Consider the following 18,014-nt stretch of genomic DNA (forward strand, 5'->3'; position numbering starts at 1 on the left):
TCAACATCTTTTCACAAGAGACAGTGTCTTATGGGAAGAAGAAAGCAATACTGTAGGCGGGGCTTGGCCAATCTCTAGTCACGTGAAACTGCAAATGCTAATGTAAGTGGTGTCTTCTGGGAGTGGCAAGTCGTGGTATGGCTAGGAGTGTGGCTGCAGAGTAAGACAGAGATCAGCTCTTGAAGGATTGCAAAAGCTGTAGAGGAAGTGCTTTGTCCTGAGTGAGGGATGGGCAGGTAAAACTATTGGACTTGTCCTTTAGAATGTACCTGCAGTGTGAAAAGTGGATTGGAGGTGGAGGCCATACCAGAGGTGGGAAGAACAATTTGCAGAATTTTGTAAGCAATACAGGTCAGAGATGATGACAGCTTGCCTTTGGCATTGGCAAGGATGAGCGTGGGGGAATTTTAGGAAGAGGAATTGATAGGACTTGAGGGGTTGGATAAGGAACTGAGGAGGAAGGAAAAGTCAAAGCTGATGTCTTCATCTCTGGCATAGGCAGCTGTGTAGGTGGCAGAGTGAAATGATGGTGGGATGTAGAAAAGAAGTTTGGAGAAAGACTGAAAAGATGGGATTAAGGGATCTGTGAGCCATTTGAGTGATGATGTGCAGGCTATTTTTGGTGTTCTGGAGTGAGTGTGAACTTGGGATACAGCCTTGGGAATCAGGGTAGTAGTGTGGCTGCTGTCTCCAAGAGAGAGCTTAGAGTCAGAAGAGGAGAGGCTCAACATGGGACCCTCCCCCAGGAAAGGGGTCCTTCCAGAAAGGTGAAAGGCATCCCCTAACAGGTGGGTAGCCCCAGCAGAGAACCTGAAAAAGAAACAGTGATGAATGCCAAATGTGGCCAAGAGATTGAAGTAAAGTCAGACAGCCTTCCACTTGGTTTTACCATTCAGAGGTCATGGTGACCTTTTTTTTAGAGGTCATGGTGACCTTAATGAGAACAGAGGAGAGTGGGACTAGAAGGTGACAGCAGTGCATGGAGTGTATGGGCAGAGATAACATATGGACAGAGCAGAGCTCACTAGGGAACTAATCCCAGCTCAGCCGCTTACTGGCTTTGTGACCTTGGGCAAGTCATTTGTCCTCAGCTGTACTGTGGGAAATATTAATAGCATCTCTTTGAGACATGGGTGAAGTGTAAGTGCAGGGCCTGGTGCCAGGTGAACAGTTAGGGAAGCCAGCTGTTCCCACCATGGTCATTCCCTCCCATCACTCCTAGAAGACAGTTGCCACACTGGGCCTCTGAGTGGGTAAAGAAAACATGTCACACAGGTTTTGCCTGAGGGCAAGTGTGCCTGTCTAATGGACAGATAGTATCGAATATACAGTAGGCATAGGGTACATTTTGGTGGGACGGGAGCAGGTGGGGAATGATGGCTAAAAGGGTACAGGGTTTATTTTGAACGAAATGTTCTAAAATTGATGGTGGTGATGATCACACAATTTTGTGAACATGCTAAGACTGATTGAATTATACACATTAAATGGGAAAATTGTATAGCATATGAATTGTATCTCAGTAAAGCTGTTATTTAAAAAAATCAGCAAGGCCAAGGAGGTGGGAAGAATAATGGCGCTAGCAGTCTCAGAAACATGAAACTTCATAGGGTGTCAGAGGAGTTTTAGGAACTGGGAAGAGAGAGTAGGACACATGTCAGGGATGTGCATGGCTGAGTATGTATGGATAGGTGCATCAGGCTGGTTCGTGAAAAAGCTGTGGGTGTCTTGGACACACAGTTCAGGCGGGATGTGTAAAAAGATAAAAAAAAGAAGGGAAGGTATAGAGATTCTTAGGGTTAGGGTCAAGGTCGATATGTGGGAAATGTCTGTTTATAGTTTTGCCTGGAAATATTTTGTATATTGCATTTTGTTGGTCAAAGGAGACTGTATTGAATTATTGAAGTTAGAGGACCATTGTTTGGACAGGAAGACGAGCTTAGCTCAGTCCAAATTCCTCTGAGTCGGATGTGTTTTGAAGGAAGAGATAACACGGTCCTGACAGAACACTGGCCACAAGCAAGGGAGAGGAGCTCAGGGGCATTGGGAGAAGGCAATAACTCAGGAGAGTTTGCACTGCAGAATGAAGGGAACAAGCACCTGGAGTCTCTGAGCTATGAGGGCCTGGCCCCATACACACCTGAAGTGTTCCCCTCAGCGTTTGAGGATCCATGTTGTCCCATGTCCCTAGGCAGTGGCATCGCTGAGTGAAGAGACCCTTGATACCCAGTAATCGATGAGCTGGCACGGATTATTGGTGGGTCCTCCACCAGAGGAGGAGATGGTTTGGGGTATGGATAGGGTGGTGGAAGAGGAAGTGTTCTGTCTCAGATGTGCTGAGTTGGGAGAGTCAGAGGGAGGTGGCTGTGTGGGTCTCAGGGGAAGTAGCACTAAAGATACCAATCTGGAAGTCGTCAGTACGCTGGCTGGCTGGCAGCATTTCAGCCCACACTCGGCCATCTATTGGCTCGCAGCCAGGGCATGTCTCCCTTAGAAGCCCAGTGCTGCCCGTGAGTCCTGCCAGGAGGCTGGGGAACAGCCTTAAGGACAGGCCAAGTGGACACAAGTGTGGTCTGATGAGGACACCTGGCGTGGAGCCTAATTTGGCAAGTGGCGAAGGGAGAGCAACAGCCAGGGATTCCCCTTCTGATCCCTGCCGTGCGTTCTGTTGCATGACTGGGCATGCTGGTGGTTTTGTTTTTGTTTTTGACTAAACATATTTTCTTTTTTTAATTCTAAAAATAGAGTTGGTGGAAGGGTGACTCAGTGTGGACCTTTTGGGGGACAGGTTTTACCCACCTTGTTAAAACATGCCTGTATATGTTCTCTTGCGTCCCTATAGCCCCGCTCACAGGATTGTGCCCCTCTAGATTAGCACAGGATGCCATGTATAGAGGTGTTCACACCAGCCTTGGTGGTAACAGCAACCTGTTAGAACCAACAGGATATTCATCGACAGGGGTGTGGTTAAATAAACCATGTTCTGTCCTTACCGTAGGATACCATGCCAAGTGTTGCAAAGCATGGAGTTCTATAAGGACTGATTTAGAAATATTTTGTTAATGTGTTCCCGTTTTAATAAGATATTATATGCACATGGAAAAGTATTGAGAAGCCCAGATGCCAATTGGTCTAGAGTAGCAGCCTCTGGAGAGAGGGATCGGAGAGGCTAGGGAGGAACATGTGCATTTTTATTTTATGTACTCTTTGGATGTATTGCAGTGAACAAATATTTTATAATTTAAGACATCTGATAAAGGTATCTAAAATAAGGGAAATTAGAACATGTAAGTATGCAGAGAAGCTGTTCACACCCAACAGCCACCCAAGATGAGATCTCTGCTGGTGACCCTGAGCATTTGACTTCCAGATTTTGGTTCATAGCCTTGTGGGGCTGCTCTGTGTCTTATGGAACCCCCTTTGGGCCCCTTCTCTTTACACCTGAAGACTCAGAGCCCAGATGGTAGTTGAGGGCTGGTGACCCAGGGCCCCTGGGTTTTTGTTTTGCTTACCTCTCTTTCAGCTGTTTTTCTCTTGCCTTTTTCACCTGCTCCACACCCCCCTTCTTGCTCTCTGTTCCCTGATTACATCTTGCAGTTTGTATGTATGTACTGTAGCACAGGGACCTTCTAGCCCCTGTTTCACAAGCCCTGCCCCAGGGGTCGTGTCAGAACTTGCTCTGCTGGGCGAGAACACACTTTTTCATGGATTTACTCAGTGATTTCTCGGGCCTGGTTTCTGAGGTGGAGCCAGTGACTGTACCCAAGACTAGGGCCTTTTGAGGTGGCATCAGCATAGGCAAATGTAAGCCATCCAGGACTCTTGAAGATAGGCTTTCTGTGTGACCAGGGTTTCAGGATGGTAGAGAAGGAAAGGTCCCAACATCTTAGTTTAAATATTTTGCATAAAACCCTTCTGGAATGTATTAGTCTCCCCTTCCTTCTTTCTTAGTGGCACACACTGAGCAAGCTCACATCAGGGCTGTTAGATTTGAAATGAGATGGAAGGAACCTTTGTCCCTGAGTGCCCAATATGCTTCCACTAGTTTCGTCCCTGGCCCCCCTGTCAGACCTCCCACTCAGCCACCCTACTGTAGTCACGGTGCCTGCTACAGCACCCCAGCCCCTTTTACTGACTTGTAGCTGTTCTTGTGCTTTGGGCTCAGCGGTCAAACACACTCCAGGTTGTTGGAGGGTCTGCATCAAGAATGAATAGGTGTGAGGACATGATGTAGTGGCCTCTCCTGTAACTCATCTGTGCTTGCTTGGGGTCAGGAGCCTGGGTTGCCGGGACCTGAGGCAGGGCATCAGGCAGACCATGGCTTCCTTTCTGGCCAGCTATGTGATGCTAAGCATGTGATTTAGCATCTCGAAGCTTATTTGCCCACCTGTGGAATGAAATCGCTTATAGGCTGTGAGGATTCAATAGCACAATGCCTAGCCAGAGTGAATGCTCAATAGATACTTATGTGATCAGATGGGTGACAGCTCATTATTTGTGCTGGCAGAGTACTGGGCTTTGGTGTACAGGGGAGGAAAAGCTAAGGTTCCCATCTTGGAGGGGTGTGCCATGGCATAGATTGTCCTGTTTCTGGGTTATTGAGCACCTGCTTTTAAGTGTTTTTTATTTTTAATTTTTAAGAAATCGCTACACCCAACGTGGAACTCAGACTCACAACCTTGAGATCAAGAGTTGACTGAGCCAGGCATGGGCCCCAGCACCTGCTTTTTTAAGATACAGCATTAGGCAGCAGAGGGGGTGGGGTGGGGTCTGGTAGAGAGCTGGATAAAGGGATTTGGAGACTTGGGAGGATCTGGCTGAGCTAGTAAACAAGCATCGGGGACTGAGGATGCCCAGACTTCCTCTCCAGTCTCTCCAGTCTTGCTCCTCGGCCAACCAATCCCTCATGACTAGAGTCAAGCCCACCTTGTCTCCATTCTGGCTTTCTCAGACTCCTGTCTACCTTGATTCTTTATGACACATTCCTATGTGGCTCTATGGGTGCCTGTAGCCTCCTCCCCCAGGGATTGCTGGCTGGGGGGGGATTGGGACCAGAAGTCTGAGGCAGGGGTTAAATTGGTGGGGCATTGAGAGGGAGGAAGAGTGGAGCCCCTTGCTGTTTACAAAGCCATCCTCCCTGTGGCCACAAGGGGGTGTGCCAGGACCACTTGGCTGGTAGAGAGCCCGGGAGAGAGGTGTGGCTGGACTAGTGAGTCACCCAGGCTGCCTCTCTGCTTTTCTGCACAGCACCTGCCTGTGGCCACTGTCCCTTGGGACTCTGTCCTGGGCTCTACTTCTCTCCCTCACCCAAGTACCATTTGGCCTTCTCAGATTAAGTAGGACTCACGGCTAGGTGTCTCCTGTCCATTTCTTCCTGCTCTCACCTCCTGGTGCCCCGGCTTCCTGGGTTGGAAAGGAGAGGCCAGGGGACATTCTCTGAGGCTCTCCACCTTCATGCTCAGTGCACAATGCTCCAGCCTTAACCGTCAATCTGTCCTCATTTACCCCCACCTGGGTCATGCTGGCAACTCTCAGTCAGAGTAGCAGAGGACAGTGTACTAGCCATGAACCAGGGGTCTTATAGGCCCCAAGCAGGAGTTTGAGGCTGCCTGGGGTCAGGGCCATATTTCCTCCCAGGAGCACCACTCTTCCCCAGGTGGCTTCCACTTTTGTCCTGCAACCCTGGTCCCTCCAGGAGAGGGAAAATTGATCCTCAGGACAGACTCCTCCCAACTTCTTTCAGCACTTTAGGACGCATAGGTGTTCATGTGGCACATATATAGGAGCGTGTGGGTAGAGTGACTCTGGGAGAGGTCCACACCAGGCACCCCAAACTCTGTAGGCACTGTAGGTATGTTACAGTCACGCTGGAAAGGAGTTGTTATCAGGTGATTGACAACTCTCCCCTTTGCACCCCAATTTGAGGGATCTTTCCATTGACCTCCCTGGCTTCTGCCTCATTTAACACTTCTTGGCTGATTTTTTTTTTAAAATCTGTCCTGCACTGGAATATTCCTCCTCTTTTAGAGGCAGGAGGGTCAAGGCTCTGAAGGTCCAATTAGTAGGTTAGATTGCTCTTGTGTAGCCTGATACCTGCTCTACCTATCTGCATCCAGCACCCTGTAGCTTGAGAGCCTGGACTGGGGCTGCCCCCTAGTGAACTTGTGTGGTCCTGAGGAATGGGAGGCAAACTTGTGGCAGGGGAAAGGGGTATGTGGAGGAACGGCCCTGACTGGGTGCTGGGCACTGCTTTCCTGGCCAACTCTGGCCTGGCCCTGGGCACTTGCCCAGATTTTGTCTCTCCTTGGCTACTCAGGCAGCAGTTTTTTTCAGGCCTTAACCTCAGCTGAGGCTTTGCATTTGGCTGGTGAATGGGGCTTTCCCCTCTAAGGAGTCATCTTGGTGTCCTCACTGTTGCAACTCAGCCTTTCCTGCCTGGCCCTGCTCTGGTGGCTGCTCAGAGGCTCCACAAAGCCAGACCTCCCCTGCACCTGCCGTTGGTTCTGCCAAGGCTGCTTCTTGGGTAGCCAGGCCTCTAGGCTCACCCTAGGCCCTTGAGTGGCCCTCAGGGGCTGAGTTGTGGAGAGTCAATGTGACCTAGGTCTGACCAGGTAGACAGTTTCAGAGCTGGCCAACCCCCTGGAGGTAACCCTATTCAGCCCTCTTATTTTACCTGGGAAGTTGGGTCCAGGTGAGGGCCAAGGGTTTGCTTACAACCTCCTGACACCTGTCTTGGCTCCTCCTATCCAATCACTCTATATTCTTTGGTCCTTTCTTTCTTATTCCTGCATATGTTCGCTAAAGGATGCCTAAATCATGCCTCTGTGTGCCTGGCCCCCCATTCAGAAAGTGGTGGTCAGGTGAAAGAGGCCCTGCTTTTGAGGCCCCTCACCATTCTCCCAGGCCTTGCCATATGTCATCTAATGTAGACATTAAAGGGTTGGGAGTCAAGGAATGAGCTACAACACATGACCCAGCACACAGGGCCCTAAGGCTGCCAGGTCATGGGTGGTAGCTCATCCATCTTCACCACCCCCTTACCCTTTTAAGTTCCAAGGCAGATACCACATGGCAAGGCCTGGGAGGAAGATGGGGTCCCCCTTTTCTATTGGCCCAGGCTCCATGCCTCACTGTCACCCCCATTCCTCCATTGGCTTCTGTCATTTGAACCTAGCCTCTGCTGTGAGGCTCCCTGAGCAGGTGCCCACCTATCCCAGGGCTGGCCCAAATCCACACACTGATCATGTTCAGTCTGGCGTGTTACTGCTTACCCTGTACATGTCCTGCCAGGTCCTTGAGCAGGTTGGGTAAATGGGTGTGAGGGTGCTATCCAGGACCAGCCTGGATGCTTACTGCTCCTGCCACTTCCTGTCTGGCCTAAGCTTCTTGGCTCTGCTGGTCATGGGTATAAAATGGGTCAACTCTGCTTCTGGCCTGGGCTGTTTCCAGTTTCTGTGAGCTGCAGTAAATGCAACTTTGTGCTAAGAGCAGCGTGGCTTATAGCCCCAAATGAGGTTTGATCCAGTGAGCCCATCCGTAGGGCCTAAGTCTCAGCAAAACGACTATTTCCATAGCTTTAGCTCTAAGCACCGCGGAGCTGGCAGGATACTCCAGCCTGACCTGACTTAATCTCACTGTGAACAGTAGCCACTGGGGGCCCTAAACCTGCCCTTCCCCCATCCGAGTGAGTCTCAGCTTTTCTTAGCATCCTTCCTCCAGAGGCCTATGCTTATAGAACAGAAGCCCACCATCAAAGGCTGACAGGATCACTCAGGCAGTACAGGCCAGTGGGCCCTGGGAACCAGACATCGGCATGGGCCGGCTTTTGAGCAAGCTCAGTGCCACAGCTGGCCCTCTCTGGGCTGCCTGGCCCCTGGCCATGCCGGACCACTTTACCTCTCTCACTCACACCCAAGCAAACCTAACATCTTTGGTAAAATGAAAAGAAGCTCTTCCTTGCAGGCCCAGATCCACTGCCACCTGCAGGTTCTACAACTGTGGTGGCAAGCCTGGGGAAGAGCTTGCTCAAGGTCAAAGTGCAGGGCAGCTGCAGAGGTGTGGCCCCTACCTCCCAGGGCGAAGCTGGGCCGCTTGGTTCTCAGGCTGGGCTGTGGCAGGGGAACACAGGCAAGCTGCCTTCCAAGCAGTCCCAATGGAGCCAGTCCCATGCCAGTCCCAATGGAGCCTTAGGGCCTGGGTGGGGATGTTCTGGTGAGGGGATATCCAGGCGGATCTCCGCTCAGAGGAGAGTTACTTGGAACTTGCCCTGGGTGCAGCAATAACCAGTTTTGCCCCTCCCTTTGGCATGTGGGTCTATCGCCTGCCTGGCACCCTCCTGACTGTCGGATAGGTGGACTTCCTCATGGGATGTGAGGGATGCTTTCATTCTCTCACCTCAAGGACAAGGTGTTCCTAAGAACTTAAGTGTAATTAAATGTGGCTCTACCACCACCTGCCACCTGTCTTAGAGCAGAGAGGAGGGTGGTAAACCTGGGTCGGACATCCTGCTGCCTCCTGGACATGGGGAGTGACACTCTCATTTGATCCCTGTATCTGATATGCTGGCAAGTAGTGCCATGGGTCCCTAGTGTCAGCTGGACCACCTCTGTGGATCAGTCCCATCCCCCTCCGTGAAAGCCTCACCTCTCTGAAAGGCCTCCAGCATGAAACAAAATGCTGGTCCAGGGACCGAGGAAGGAGAACTCACTGTCCTTTCCCTGCAGGGGCTCTGCTTCACGCCAGCTGAAACTCAGTAACTTGCATGTGGCCATGCCAGCAGCGGACTCCAGGTTCTTCCCGAGACTGCTGGCCCGCCAGCCTGGGGGCTTCCCACGGAGCAGGAGCTGCCCTTGGCTGCGCCACCTCCTGCCTGCTCACCAGGCCCTCAGGGTAGCAGCTCAGGGTGTGGTGGATGGTGCAGAGTTGGGTCCTAGCCTCTGTCCACATCCATGGGGCTGCCCAGAACTCTATGTGATCTTGCTGGTAGGTGAGGTGAGAGCTGAGCTTGGGGACAGGAGTCCCAGATTTTTTTTTTTTTTAATTTTTTTTTTCAATGTTTATTTATTTTTGGGACAGAGAGAGACAGAGCATGAACGGGGGAGGGGCAGAGAGAGAGGGAGACACAGAATCGGAAACAGGCTCCAGGCTCTGAGCCATCAGCCCAGAGCCCGACGCGGGGCTCGAACTCCCGGACCGCGAGATCGTGACCTGGCTGAAGTCGGACGCTTAACCGACTGCGCCACCCAGGCGCCCCAGGAGTCCCAGATTTTGAGTCAGCTCTGTTGCTCCTTCAGCAGAACAGGACCTGTGTGTTTGCATGCCCATGCTGCACAAGACCCCCCATAACCTTTACAGTGGGGAGGAGAACATGCCAGAGGGGAAGGATTGGGACAAACCAGGAAGAGGAAGGGCAGGGGCATTCTGTGGAGTATTGAATAGGACAGCCTGAGCAGTAGGCTGGAGACGAGAACACATACCACCTGACTGGGGCTGAGGGTCGTGGTTGGGAAGCTCTGGGTGGGATCCTCTCTGCCAGGAGAGATGGAGTATGGTATTCTGTGCTCAGTTCTAATACTGCCTCTGTTCGGTGTCTGTCACGGGTGCCCTGGAAGGCTGGCACTGCATAGCCTTTCACCAGGTGACCAGCCAAGAGCCTGGATCCAGTGGGATCCACAAGCTGCTCAGAGCCAAGCTGCAAAACAGGATTTGAAGCCAGGTCACTGTAGCTCCAAAGCCCAGGTTCTCACTCCCCTACCCCACTCAGCCACCTAAGGAGTGATGTCTTAAAAGCAGTGATCTGACAAAATTAGGCTGCAGAGGGGGCACAGGTGGCAGGGGCTGTGGCATGCACCAGCTGCTGGATAATGGGTAGACCTGTACTGGTGAGCAAGAGACTATGGACATGTCAGTTGGTGGGGAGGTGGACAGTGACAGGCTTCTGGATGTCTGGATGGGGAATGGCAGGCAGCACCTGAGGGAGCAGAGGAAGAATAGACATTTGATAGGACGTGTTGGAACTCAGGACTAATCAGCTGATGTTATGTGAAGTTTGCGGGGGGCCTGTGACAGACCCTGGCAGAGGTCTGGGGGCGAAAAGGATGCTTAGTTTATGCTGCAGGCCCCAGGTAAACTCAGGGTTAATGGTTTCCATGTTGGGAGTTCCAGCTGTGATGCTCTGACCCTGAAGAGCCAGCCAGCCAGTGCACACATCTGCTTTGGAGCTGATATGAAGAAGAGGTCTCACCCACCCCTAGAGCCTGGGGAGGAGACTCAGGCATAGCACATTTGCTGAGGCGGGGCTGTGGCTCCATTGGGCCACCAGCCTGGCCATCTATCCACATCTGTCCATCTGTCTGAGTTTGCCTGCTTTGAGCCTTGGAAGTTGCAGCCTTAGGGAGCCTTTGGTGCAGAGCAAGCATTGGAGGTAGGACCCACGTTCAGTCTCTTCAAAGTAGACCCCTCACCTGGACAGAGGGGAGTGGTAGAACAATCTCTGAGGCTCCATCACCCTAGAAGGGAGTGGCAGGGTGGGCATGCTGGGCTCTAGGGAGCATATTTGCACATCTGGTTTTACTCAGCGGTCCTCAATTCCTGAAAACCCCTGAGCTCCCCAGGAGAGCATCGTTGAGTGACCTCTGGAAAAGCAGAAGTGAAGTCTGGGAACACACTGTCCTCTCACACTATGCCGTGGCCAGCTGGCCAGCAGGGCCCCTCCATGGGCCATGAGGCCGTGGGTGAGTCTAGAGCAGGGGGCCGCCCCGCCTAGTGTACTGTGCCAGGAGCTGCCTCTGTGCCTGCTGGGCCCCTGGGGCAATGTGGGACCAACCCCTGGCATGGGCCAAAACCCTCCCTTCCTGCCTCCCTGGAGCCCTTGGGGAGGGACTCTAGAGGCTTGGGGGCTGGAGAGGCCATGTGCTGCCTGTCCCTGGGAGTCCTGGAGGGGCTGAAAGATCACTTTCAGGGCTGGCAGGATCTGGGAAGGGTTTCAGGAAGTGGATGGGGAATAGGGCTGCCCAGCTGCCACCTCTCCAGGCCTGGCTGGGACTGGCTGCCAAGCCCACACTTTGGCCCACACAGAGAAGAGAGTGCTGCTGATCAGGCTAGCGGTCCCCATGCCTTCTTGCTAAGCAGGAGTTGGGTGGTAATCAGAGGTGCCATCTGGGGCCAGGACTCTGCTGCTGAGAGGTTCTGGCCTTAAAGACGTAGACTGAGGGACAGGCAGAGGGTGGAAGGACAGGGAAACTATGGAGCCAGCTTGATTGTGGTGCGCCCCATGAGCCCTGAGGGAACAGCCATGCTGGATGGGTGTGGAGCTGCAGCCCAGGAGCCCTCAGATTGCTCAGCTGGACCCTGCTGGAGCCAGGGCAATGGTCTCGGACACAGGCAACCTCAAGGCTGAGAGGGACACCCTGTGGAGGAGGGAGGGCAGAGGCCTCTCTAACTGGGCCTGAGGAATCAGCCCTGTTTCCTGTACTTCAGGGGCTTTTCCCTAGGGCATCCTGTAGACTTCCCTGAAACACTTGTTTGGGGCAGAGATCATAGACAGGTCACCCTACTCAAAGCACGGGACCAGTGGAGCAGAGAGTCGAGGGCTGAGGCTGAGGTGGTGCTAGGGTTGAGGGCATGGGACCTCACAGGCTGCGGGGAGGAGGCAGGGCTCTAGCTCTGAGGCCACAGAGGCCGCTGGGTAAAGGTGACAACATGTTGGGAGTTGGATGACTTCACTCTAGTGCTGGTGTGAGAATTGACTTGGGATCAGGGAGTCAACATGTGGGGCAGGAGGCCAGCAAAAGGGCATCATGGTGGTGAGGAGGCCTGGATGGCGCCGGAAGATAAGAGTTGTGGGGAGAGTCACGGTAAGATCGGGACAGGTGACCCTGGGAAGCAGAGGAGGTATGGGAAGGTCCTGGGTGGGGTGAGGCGTGCTGAGAAGCAAACCCAAGGCCCTCAGGGGAGGCTAGAGGCACTGGGAAACCAAGTTGGTGGGCTTCCTTTGAGGAGGGGTTTAGGTCAGACTGCAGAGAGAACTTCCTAATAGCGGCAGTATCTTCTTGGACATGAGAAATCAGCCTCTGAGGAAGTTTTTTGCTATGAGAGCTCCCAAGCTGGCCAGACATTCCTGGTGCCGGGCCACGGATGGGAGGATTTGGGGTAGACAGCTGGGCTTGTGGGTAGACTAGAGCGGTCCCCTGAGTGTGTGCTAACCAGAACACTGCTCATGCCTCAGCCCAGGCACGTCTGAAGCTCTCAGGGGCTGTCATTGAGGCTGTTAGGCTGCTCAGCTCAGGGCGCAGAGCAGAACTAGCTCCTGCCTTCCCAGAGCCCCTGGCGTCCTTGGCTGCCCTTGGGGCCTTGGCCAGGGCTGGGTGGCCTGGTCTCCCACGAAGCTCTCAACAAGTTCCAGGCTTCTCCTCCTGTGTTCAGATCCCACCCCCAGTCACACCCCCTTCTCTGCATCCCTCAGAGAGAGCAGGAAGCTGCTGGTGGTGGTGGGGTTCTAGCAGGCCTTGTCCCAGCTCTGAGGACTGTCTAAAGGGCTTGGGGCTGCCAGTAACTGGTTCTGGGCGCCAGGTTTCTTGAACAGGGTCAAAGCTGGTTCAGAAACCCTGTGTGGTCCAAGCAGAGAGATCGGCTAGCCTGCCTGCCTCCAAGTCGCCTTCTTGGCTGACAGGCTGTCCCCTCTCCCTGGGTCACAGGGAAACGCAGGGCTTGGCCAGGGAAAGTGGTCTGGAACGGCCCTTTGACATCATCCCTGGGGGCTTTTAAAAATGAGTTTCCTGGTAAGGAAGACTCCTTGGGCTTTGGGCAGGATTCTGGGTAGAATCTCCCGGGTTTGCTCTGATCTCACAAACGCCAGCAGAAACCACCCACCCGTCTGTGTTCCAGCACTGCTGGGAGCCGTGGCTTCCCCAGATGCAGCGTCAGCAGAACGCAGCAGCCAAGGCACAGGGGTGTTTGCTTTAAGGCCTGTGCTAAGGCCCATGCATGCAAAGTGGGGTGGGGGTGTGCAAAGAAGAGCCCACCCCCAGCTTTGCTCCTCTCATTCGCATGAACGTGTTCCTGGCTTCTCTAAGAATAGCTGTTGCCACAAGTCATACCAGAGGTGCTTGTCCCTGAGTCATGACGTCAGGTGGACAGTGAGTGTCCAGGCTGTCTCCAGGTCATGTAAGGGACATATCCTGGCTTCTCTCACTCCTCTGCAACCTGCCCACTCTTCTAGGACTAGAGTCTGTCTAGGAAGCTGGGTCCATAAATGGGCCAAGGGCCTTGGGAGAATGTGGTCATAGATGGTAGGGGAGGAGAGGAGGCCAGAGTTGGAGATGACAGAAACCACCAGGCTTGATCCACATCCCAGCCCCTCTATACACCTGACTGGGACTCTAGACAAGTTTTGTGTTCCCCTTGGTTGCTCTTTTCTAAATCTGAAATGGGCATGGCTGAGAGGTCAGACACACAGGTTGCTCCTGGCAGGGGGCTGAGTACGCAGCAGGGACCCATTTGTTTCCAATTAGAATGGGTCTGGGCTTCTCCCCCCAGTGTTGGGGTGCTGACTCCCACTTGACCAGTGTATTGCATGGAGAGTCCATGGGAGCTGGAGAGGGGAGAGGGTACTTGGCAGTGGGGCAGTTGCTGAGCACACCTTCCCAGTGAAGAGAAGCCCTGTAGAGAAAGGCGAGGCTGGGCCCACTTCTGGAGAGCTGAGGCCAGGGTGGTAGGGGACAGCGTTCAGGGAAGCCTCCAGCAGTGTGATGCAAAGATCCTTTGGAGGGTAGGAGGCAGGGGCCTGGGTGGGGGCCCACGGCGTGGACTCGATATCCCAGAGAATAGTGGGTCATTTACATGAGGGTCCCTGGCACGGGGACTGGGTTTTGCTCTGGTTTTTGGCCTGCACATCTGGCCTGGCCCCCAGGCCCAGCTGTGAGCTGCAGAGGAAGGAGTCATCGCCTGAGATGGGTTCTCTGCTGGCTGCAGTTGTTGAGTGGATAAACGAACAGGTTTGGTCTGGCAGCTGCTGTGCTAGACGCTCTGACCCAGAACACCACATTTCAGCCCCGGCTTCCAGCTGCTGTCCGCTCCGCAGCTTCCCCTAGTGGGGATTTGGGCACCTGCTGTGCCCTGGCCAGAACCCCTTGCCCACTTTGTTTTTCAAGTATCATCATGTTTGATAGATACAAGTGTATAAAATCAGGGCATGAATGTGACTTGATAAACTAAGTGGGATTAATTTCAATACTATAAGAAGAGGGATCGATTCATATTCTCACTCTCACACCCATGAAAACCACTTGGAGAACATTAACGATCTCTCAGAACTGATCAGTTGTGTGCAAATAAACCATGTTTCTGTTCAAAAGAATTGTGCATTTTCCCAGGGTTGAGGATATTAAAATCTAGCACATAAAGCCCATTACTAGAGGTAGAATACAAGGTGAGGTACCATTACACAACCATCAGTTATGACTATCAGTTGTGGTTAAGAATTTTTCTCTGACAACCAAGGGGGTAATGAAATATTGCAACAACTTGAGTACTACTGAGCAGAACACCTTCTCTTACCCAGGCCTTATTCTAAGTATAGGTGGACTTTGGCCAGACCATGGTGAGGATGGAACCTAGGCCAGGGACTCGTGGCAGATGGCCTGGGTTGAGGACATAGGGGTGTGAACACTTCCTTGTCAAAAAGGCAGCAAGTTCATGGGGGGTGAAGCAGAGGGCTGGTGGCTTCTCCCTGCCCCACCTCACCCTCGGCTCTGTCCCACTTTTAGGTGGCCGTAGAGAGAAGTGGGTGTGAGTGGGAGGACGGTGGCAAAAGCAGCAGATGGTGAAGGCCTTCTACAGGCCTCAGGAGGTTACAGTTCACTCTGTGAGGGCCCGAGAACTACAGAGGACATGAGTGTTGCCTGCCACCTGGGTGCCACCCAGAGCTGCAGGCAGAAGGCATCTAACCCAGGGGCATGCCGACTCCTCCCTCCCTCTCACCTCTCCCTTTCACATATTCTTCCATCTCTCCTTTAGCACTCCTAACTCCAGGTTGGGAACATTCTCCTGCTGGGATTGCAGGAGTAGGGGCTTCGCTGGGGATTATGTGCCACACCGTCCCTTCCTTCTCGGCAGCCCAAGGTAGCAAGGCCCTCCAGGCCCACAGACACGTCGGAAGGCTTGATCAGGGAGGCTTGTGGAGAAGTTCACAAATGTGACCCTTTCTGTCCTTCCCTGGGCAACCTCCCCAGGGGACGTAAAGCATGCAGTCCCTTACAGCAGAAGCTGGCCTTGGTTGTTGGGCCTTCACACACACGTGTGCACGCACACACGGGTACCTTCCCAGCCACTGTCCTTGGTACTGCCATCACTGCTACAGTGTCCCCCATTTCCAAATTCAGGAGTAAACCCCCCTGCTGTCTTCACCAACACTCTTCTCAGACTTCTGTCCATTCTCCAAATATTTAATGAGCATGAAAACATACCAGGACATACTCTGTTCTAGGCTCTAGGGTCCTGCAGTGACCCCAAATCCCTGCCATCATGGAGCTTATGTGTCCTGTGACAGGTGGAGTAAGTGTTAACAAAGAAAGGAGGCACAAGTGAAGGGACAGGGTGATGGGGCTGTGGGAGAGGTCTCTGAAGAGGGGATGTGTGAGGAGAGATCACCCCTTTTTAGGCAGAGGGACAGGGAAGGCCCTGAGATGAGGATGTATAGATGACTGATGTGCTCTGCCTTGTGTTTTAAAATCGCTCTGGCTGCTGGTTGGAGAATAACCTCGGGGGTGGGAGACAAGGGCAAAACCCAGGCAGCTGTTAGGTTGTTGCCCTGATCTCACTGGGTCTCACCTGTCCTGCCCACCCAGGCCCTTCTTCTCTGTCCTCTCCTCCCTTTTCCCTTGCCCCATCCCTAATTGCTCAGAAGAGCCCAGAGGATCGGCCTGTCTGCCTCCAGCCACTTGTACAGTGGCTGTCTCCTTTCCCAGACTCATCTCCCCCTCATGTCACTCATTCGTCCTCCAGGCCACTTGTCACTCAGGCCATCCTGCTGGCTGTTACCTTTGTATGTTCCTGTCCCTGCCCGTTGATGTGGCCCAGCCTGGCATGCTCTCTCCTCCTCTCGGTCCTGTCTTGGTGTCCTCTCCACCTTACTCGCACTTGTGGCCTCTTCTTTATTTCATTTGCATCATTTATGCCTAGAGTGTGTGGGCTTGCCCTTCTAACCCTGCAGCTATGGAGTGTAGGGCCCAGGTCTTACTCTACTCTAGGTTAGAGCCATCCCAGAATCTGCCATGCAGAAGGGCCTCAAAGGCGGTGGTGAATGGCACCTTGGGTTGGGGTTTCCCAGGCCTTCTTGTCATTTGGAGGAACATTTTGTTCTACTTGTGCTTGGACTCTGGGGCCCAGTGTACTGGCTAATGGCCCAAGAGTCTGGGATATCTCTAGGGCCTTGGTCTGACTGCCCTGGAGTAGGCCCTGAGCCAACAGGGAGGTGAAGGTGGGGACAGCAGGTCAGGGTAGCAGCAGGACACAACAGCAGAGAAGCTGGGGCTCAGAGTTGGGTGCGGATGGGGTTTTGGGGTCCTGGGGAGGTTCAGTGTGGCTAGCCCTCATACTCCCCACGCCCCTGCCTTGGGTTTCAGACCTGAAGCTGCACCTGCAGAGTACTGACTATGGCAACTTCCTGGCCAATGAGGCATCGCCGCTAACAGTGTCAGTTATTGATGACCGGCTCAAAGAGAAGATGGTGGTGGAGTTCCGCCACATGAGGAACCACGCCTATGAGCCACTCTCCAGCTTCCTGGACTTCATTACGTAAGTGTGCCCTATAGTGCCTTCCCCTCCCACTGGGCAGGATAGCTGCTCCTCCTGCATCTGGGCCAGCATGCGCTTAGGCCAGCTGCCCACAGAGTCTTCCTGGGCTGTGTAGCTGAGCTGGTTATTCAACAGCCCTGGGCCTCCAAGCCACCACCAGCCACTTCATTGCTGTGGATTCCACACTGTAATGTTGGATGAAGCCCCTTTCCCTGCACCCTTGGTATTACAGAGATTGGGGTGAGGAGACCAAGGATGATGGGAGCACTTTGCCTCACTCACCCTGCAGCATCCACACTGAATGCTCACTAGGTCCTGACTTCCCAGACTGGAGTCAGAGGTCAGGGGATGGCAGAGCTCTGAAGAGCCAAGTTCTTGGAATGGCCCATTCAGGCCCTCTGGGCCTGTCTGGGCTGAGGCCATTCTCCATCTTCTCTGTCCATGGCCCTGGGTCTCAGGGAGAAGTGGGGAAGGCTGAACACCTGGCTGCCTTTCCCAATTCTGGACCAAGCCCACATGTTTATGACCATGGCTGCCCAACTTCCCCGTTGTCTAACCCTTGGGTGTAGTCCTGCCTCCACTAAGCTCCTGGAGGACCTGAGCAGAAGAAAGGACCCTACAGGCTAGGGGAGGGCACTTGGATGAGGCAGCCTCTGCTTGCCAGGTATGCCTGTGGAAACAGGGAGATAGGCCGTCTCTGCCTGGATAGACCAGGAGCCATTAGCCAGGGCCTGGTTAACAAAGAGATGGCCCCAGAGGTGTGATCAGTGGCTAACTTAAATGAATGTGCTCTGCATTAGTGGTGTGTGAGTGTGTGTTGTGGGGAAGTGTTTCCGGGTACTGGGTACTTTTGGGTACTGTTGCGCCTTTATCATTCCCTGATTTCGGTGCTCCCACCCTCCTCCTGGAAAACTGGCACACCTGCCCCACTAGGGTGCTTCCTGCCTGTCCTGATTCCCACCCCCAGCAAGCAGCAGCCACTTACTTAAGATCCACTTGCTCAAGTGGAGACTGCAGCCAGAAGGGATCCATCCTTGGGTAGAGGCCACAGGCTGGGACCCCTGAAGGGCTCAGGGAACTTACCCAGGCTGGGAAGCAGTCTCTTTCCTGGCTACAGGCCTCCTTTCTGGGGGCCTCCCTGCTGTCCTGGCTGGGCCTGTAATTACACCTCCTTGGCTCTGGTCAAGGTATAGACTACATAGTCCTGCTGGGGCAGGAGG

General features: G+C 53.4%; 1 protein-coding gene across 1 annotated transcript in view; it reads left to right on the top strand.

Annotated features, from left to right (window-relative positions):
- The window catches only part of ATP6V0D1 (ATPase H+ transporting V0 subunit d1), a 39,238-nt gene that overhangs the window by 7,651 nt on the left and 13,573 nt on the right, over positions 1-18,014 (top strand). The window contains exon 2 of the mRNA XM_030297128.2: positions 16,623-16,794. Coding sequence (XP_030152988.1) covers positions 16,623-16,794 — 172 coding nt within the window. The remainder of the gene's footprint in view (positions 1-16,622; positions 16,795-18,014) is intronic.

The sequence above is a fragment of the Lynx canadensis genome, chromosome E2, assembly GCF_007474595.2.
Source record: "Lynx canadensis isolate LIC74 chromosome E2, mLynCan4.pri.v2, whole genome shotgun sequence".
NCBI classification, from domain to species: Eukaryota; Metazoa; Chordata; class Mammalia; order Carnivora; family Felidae; genus Lynx; species Lynx canadensis.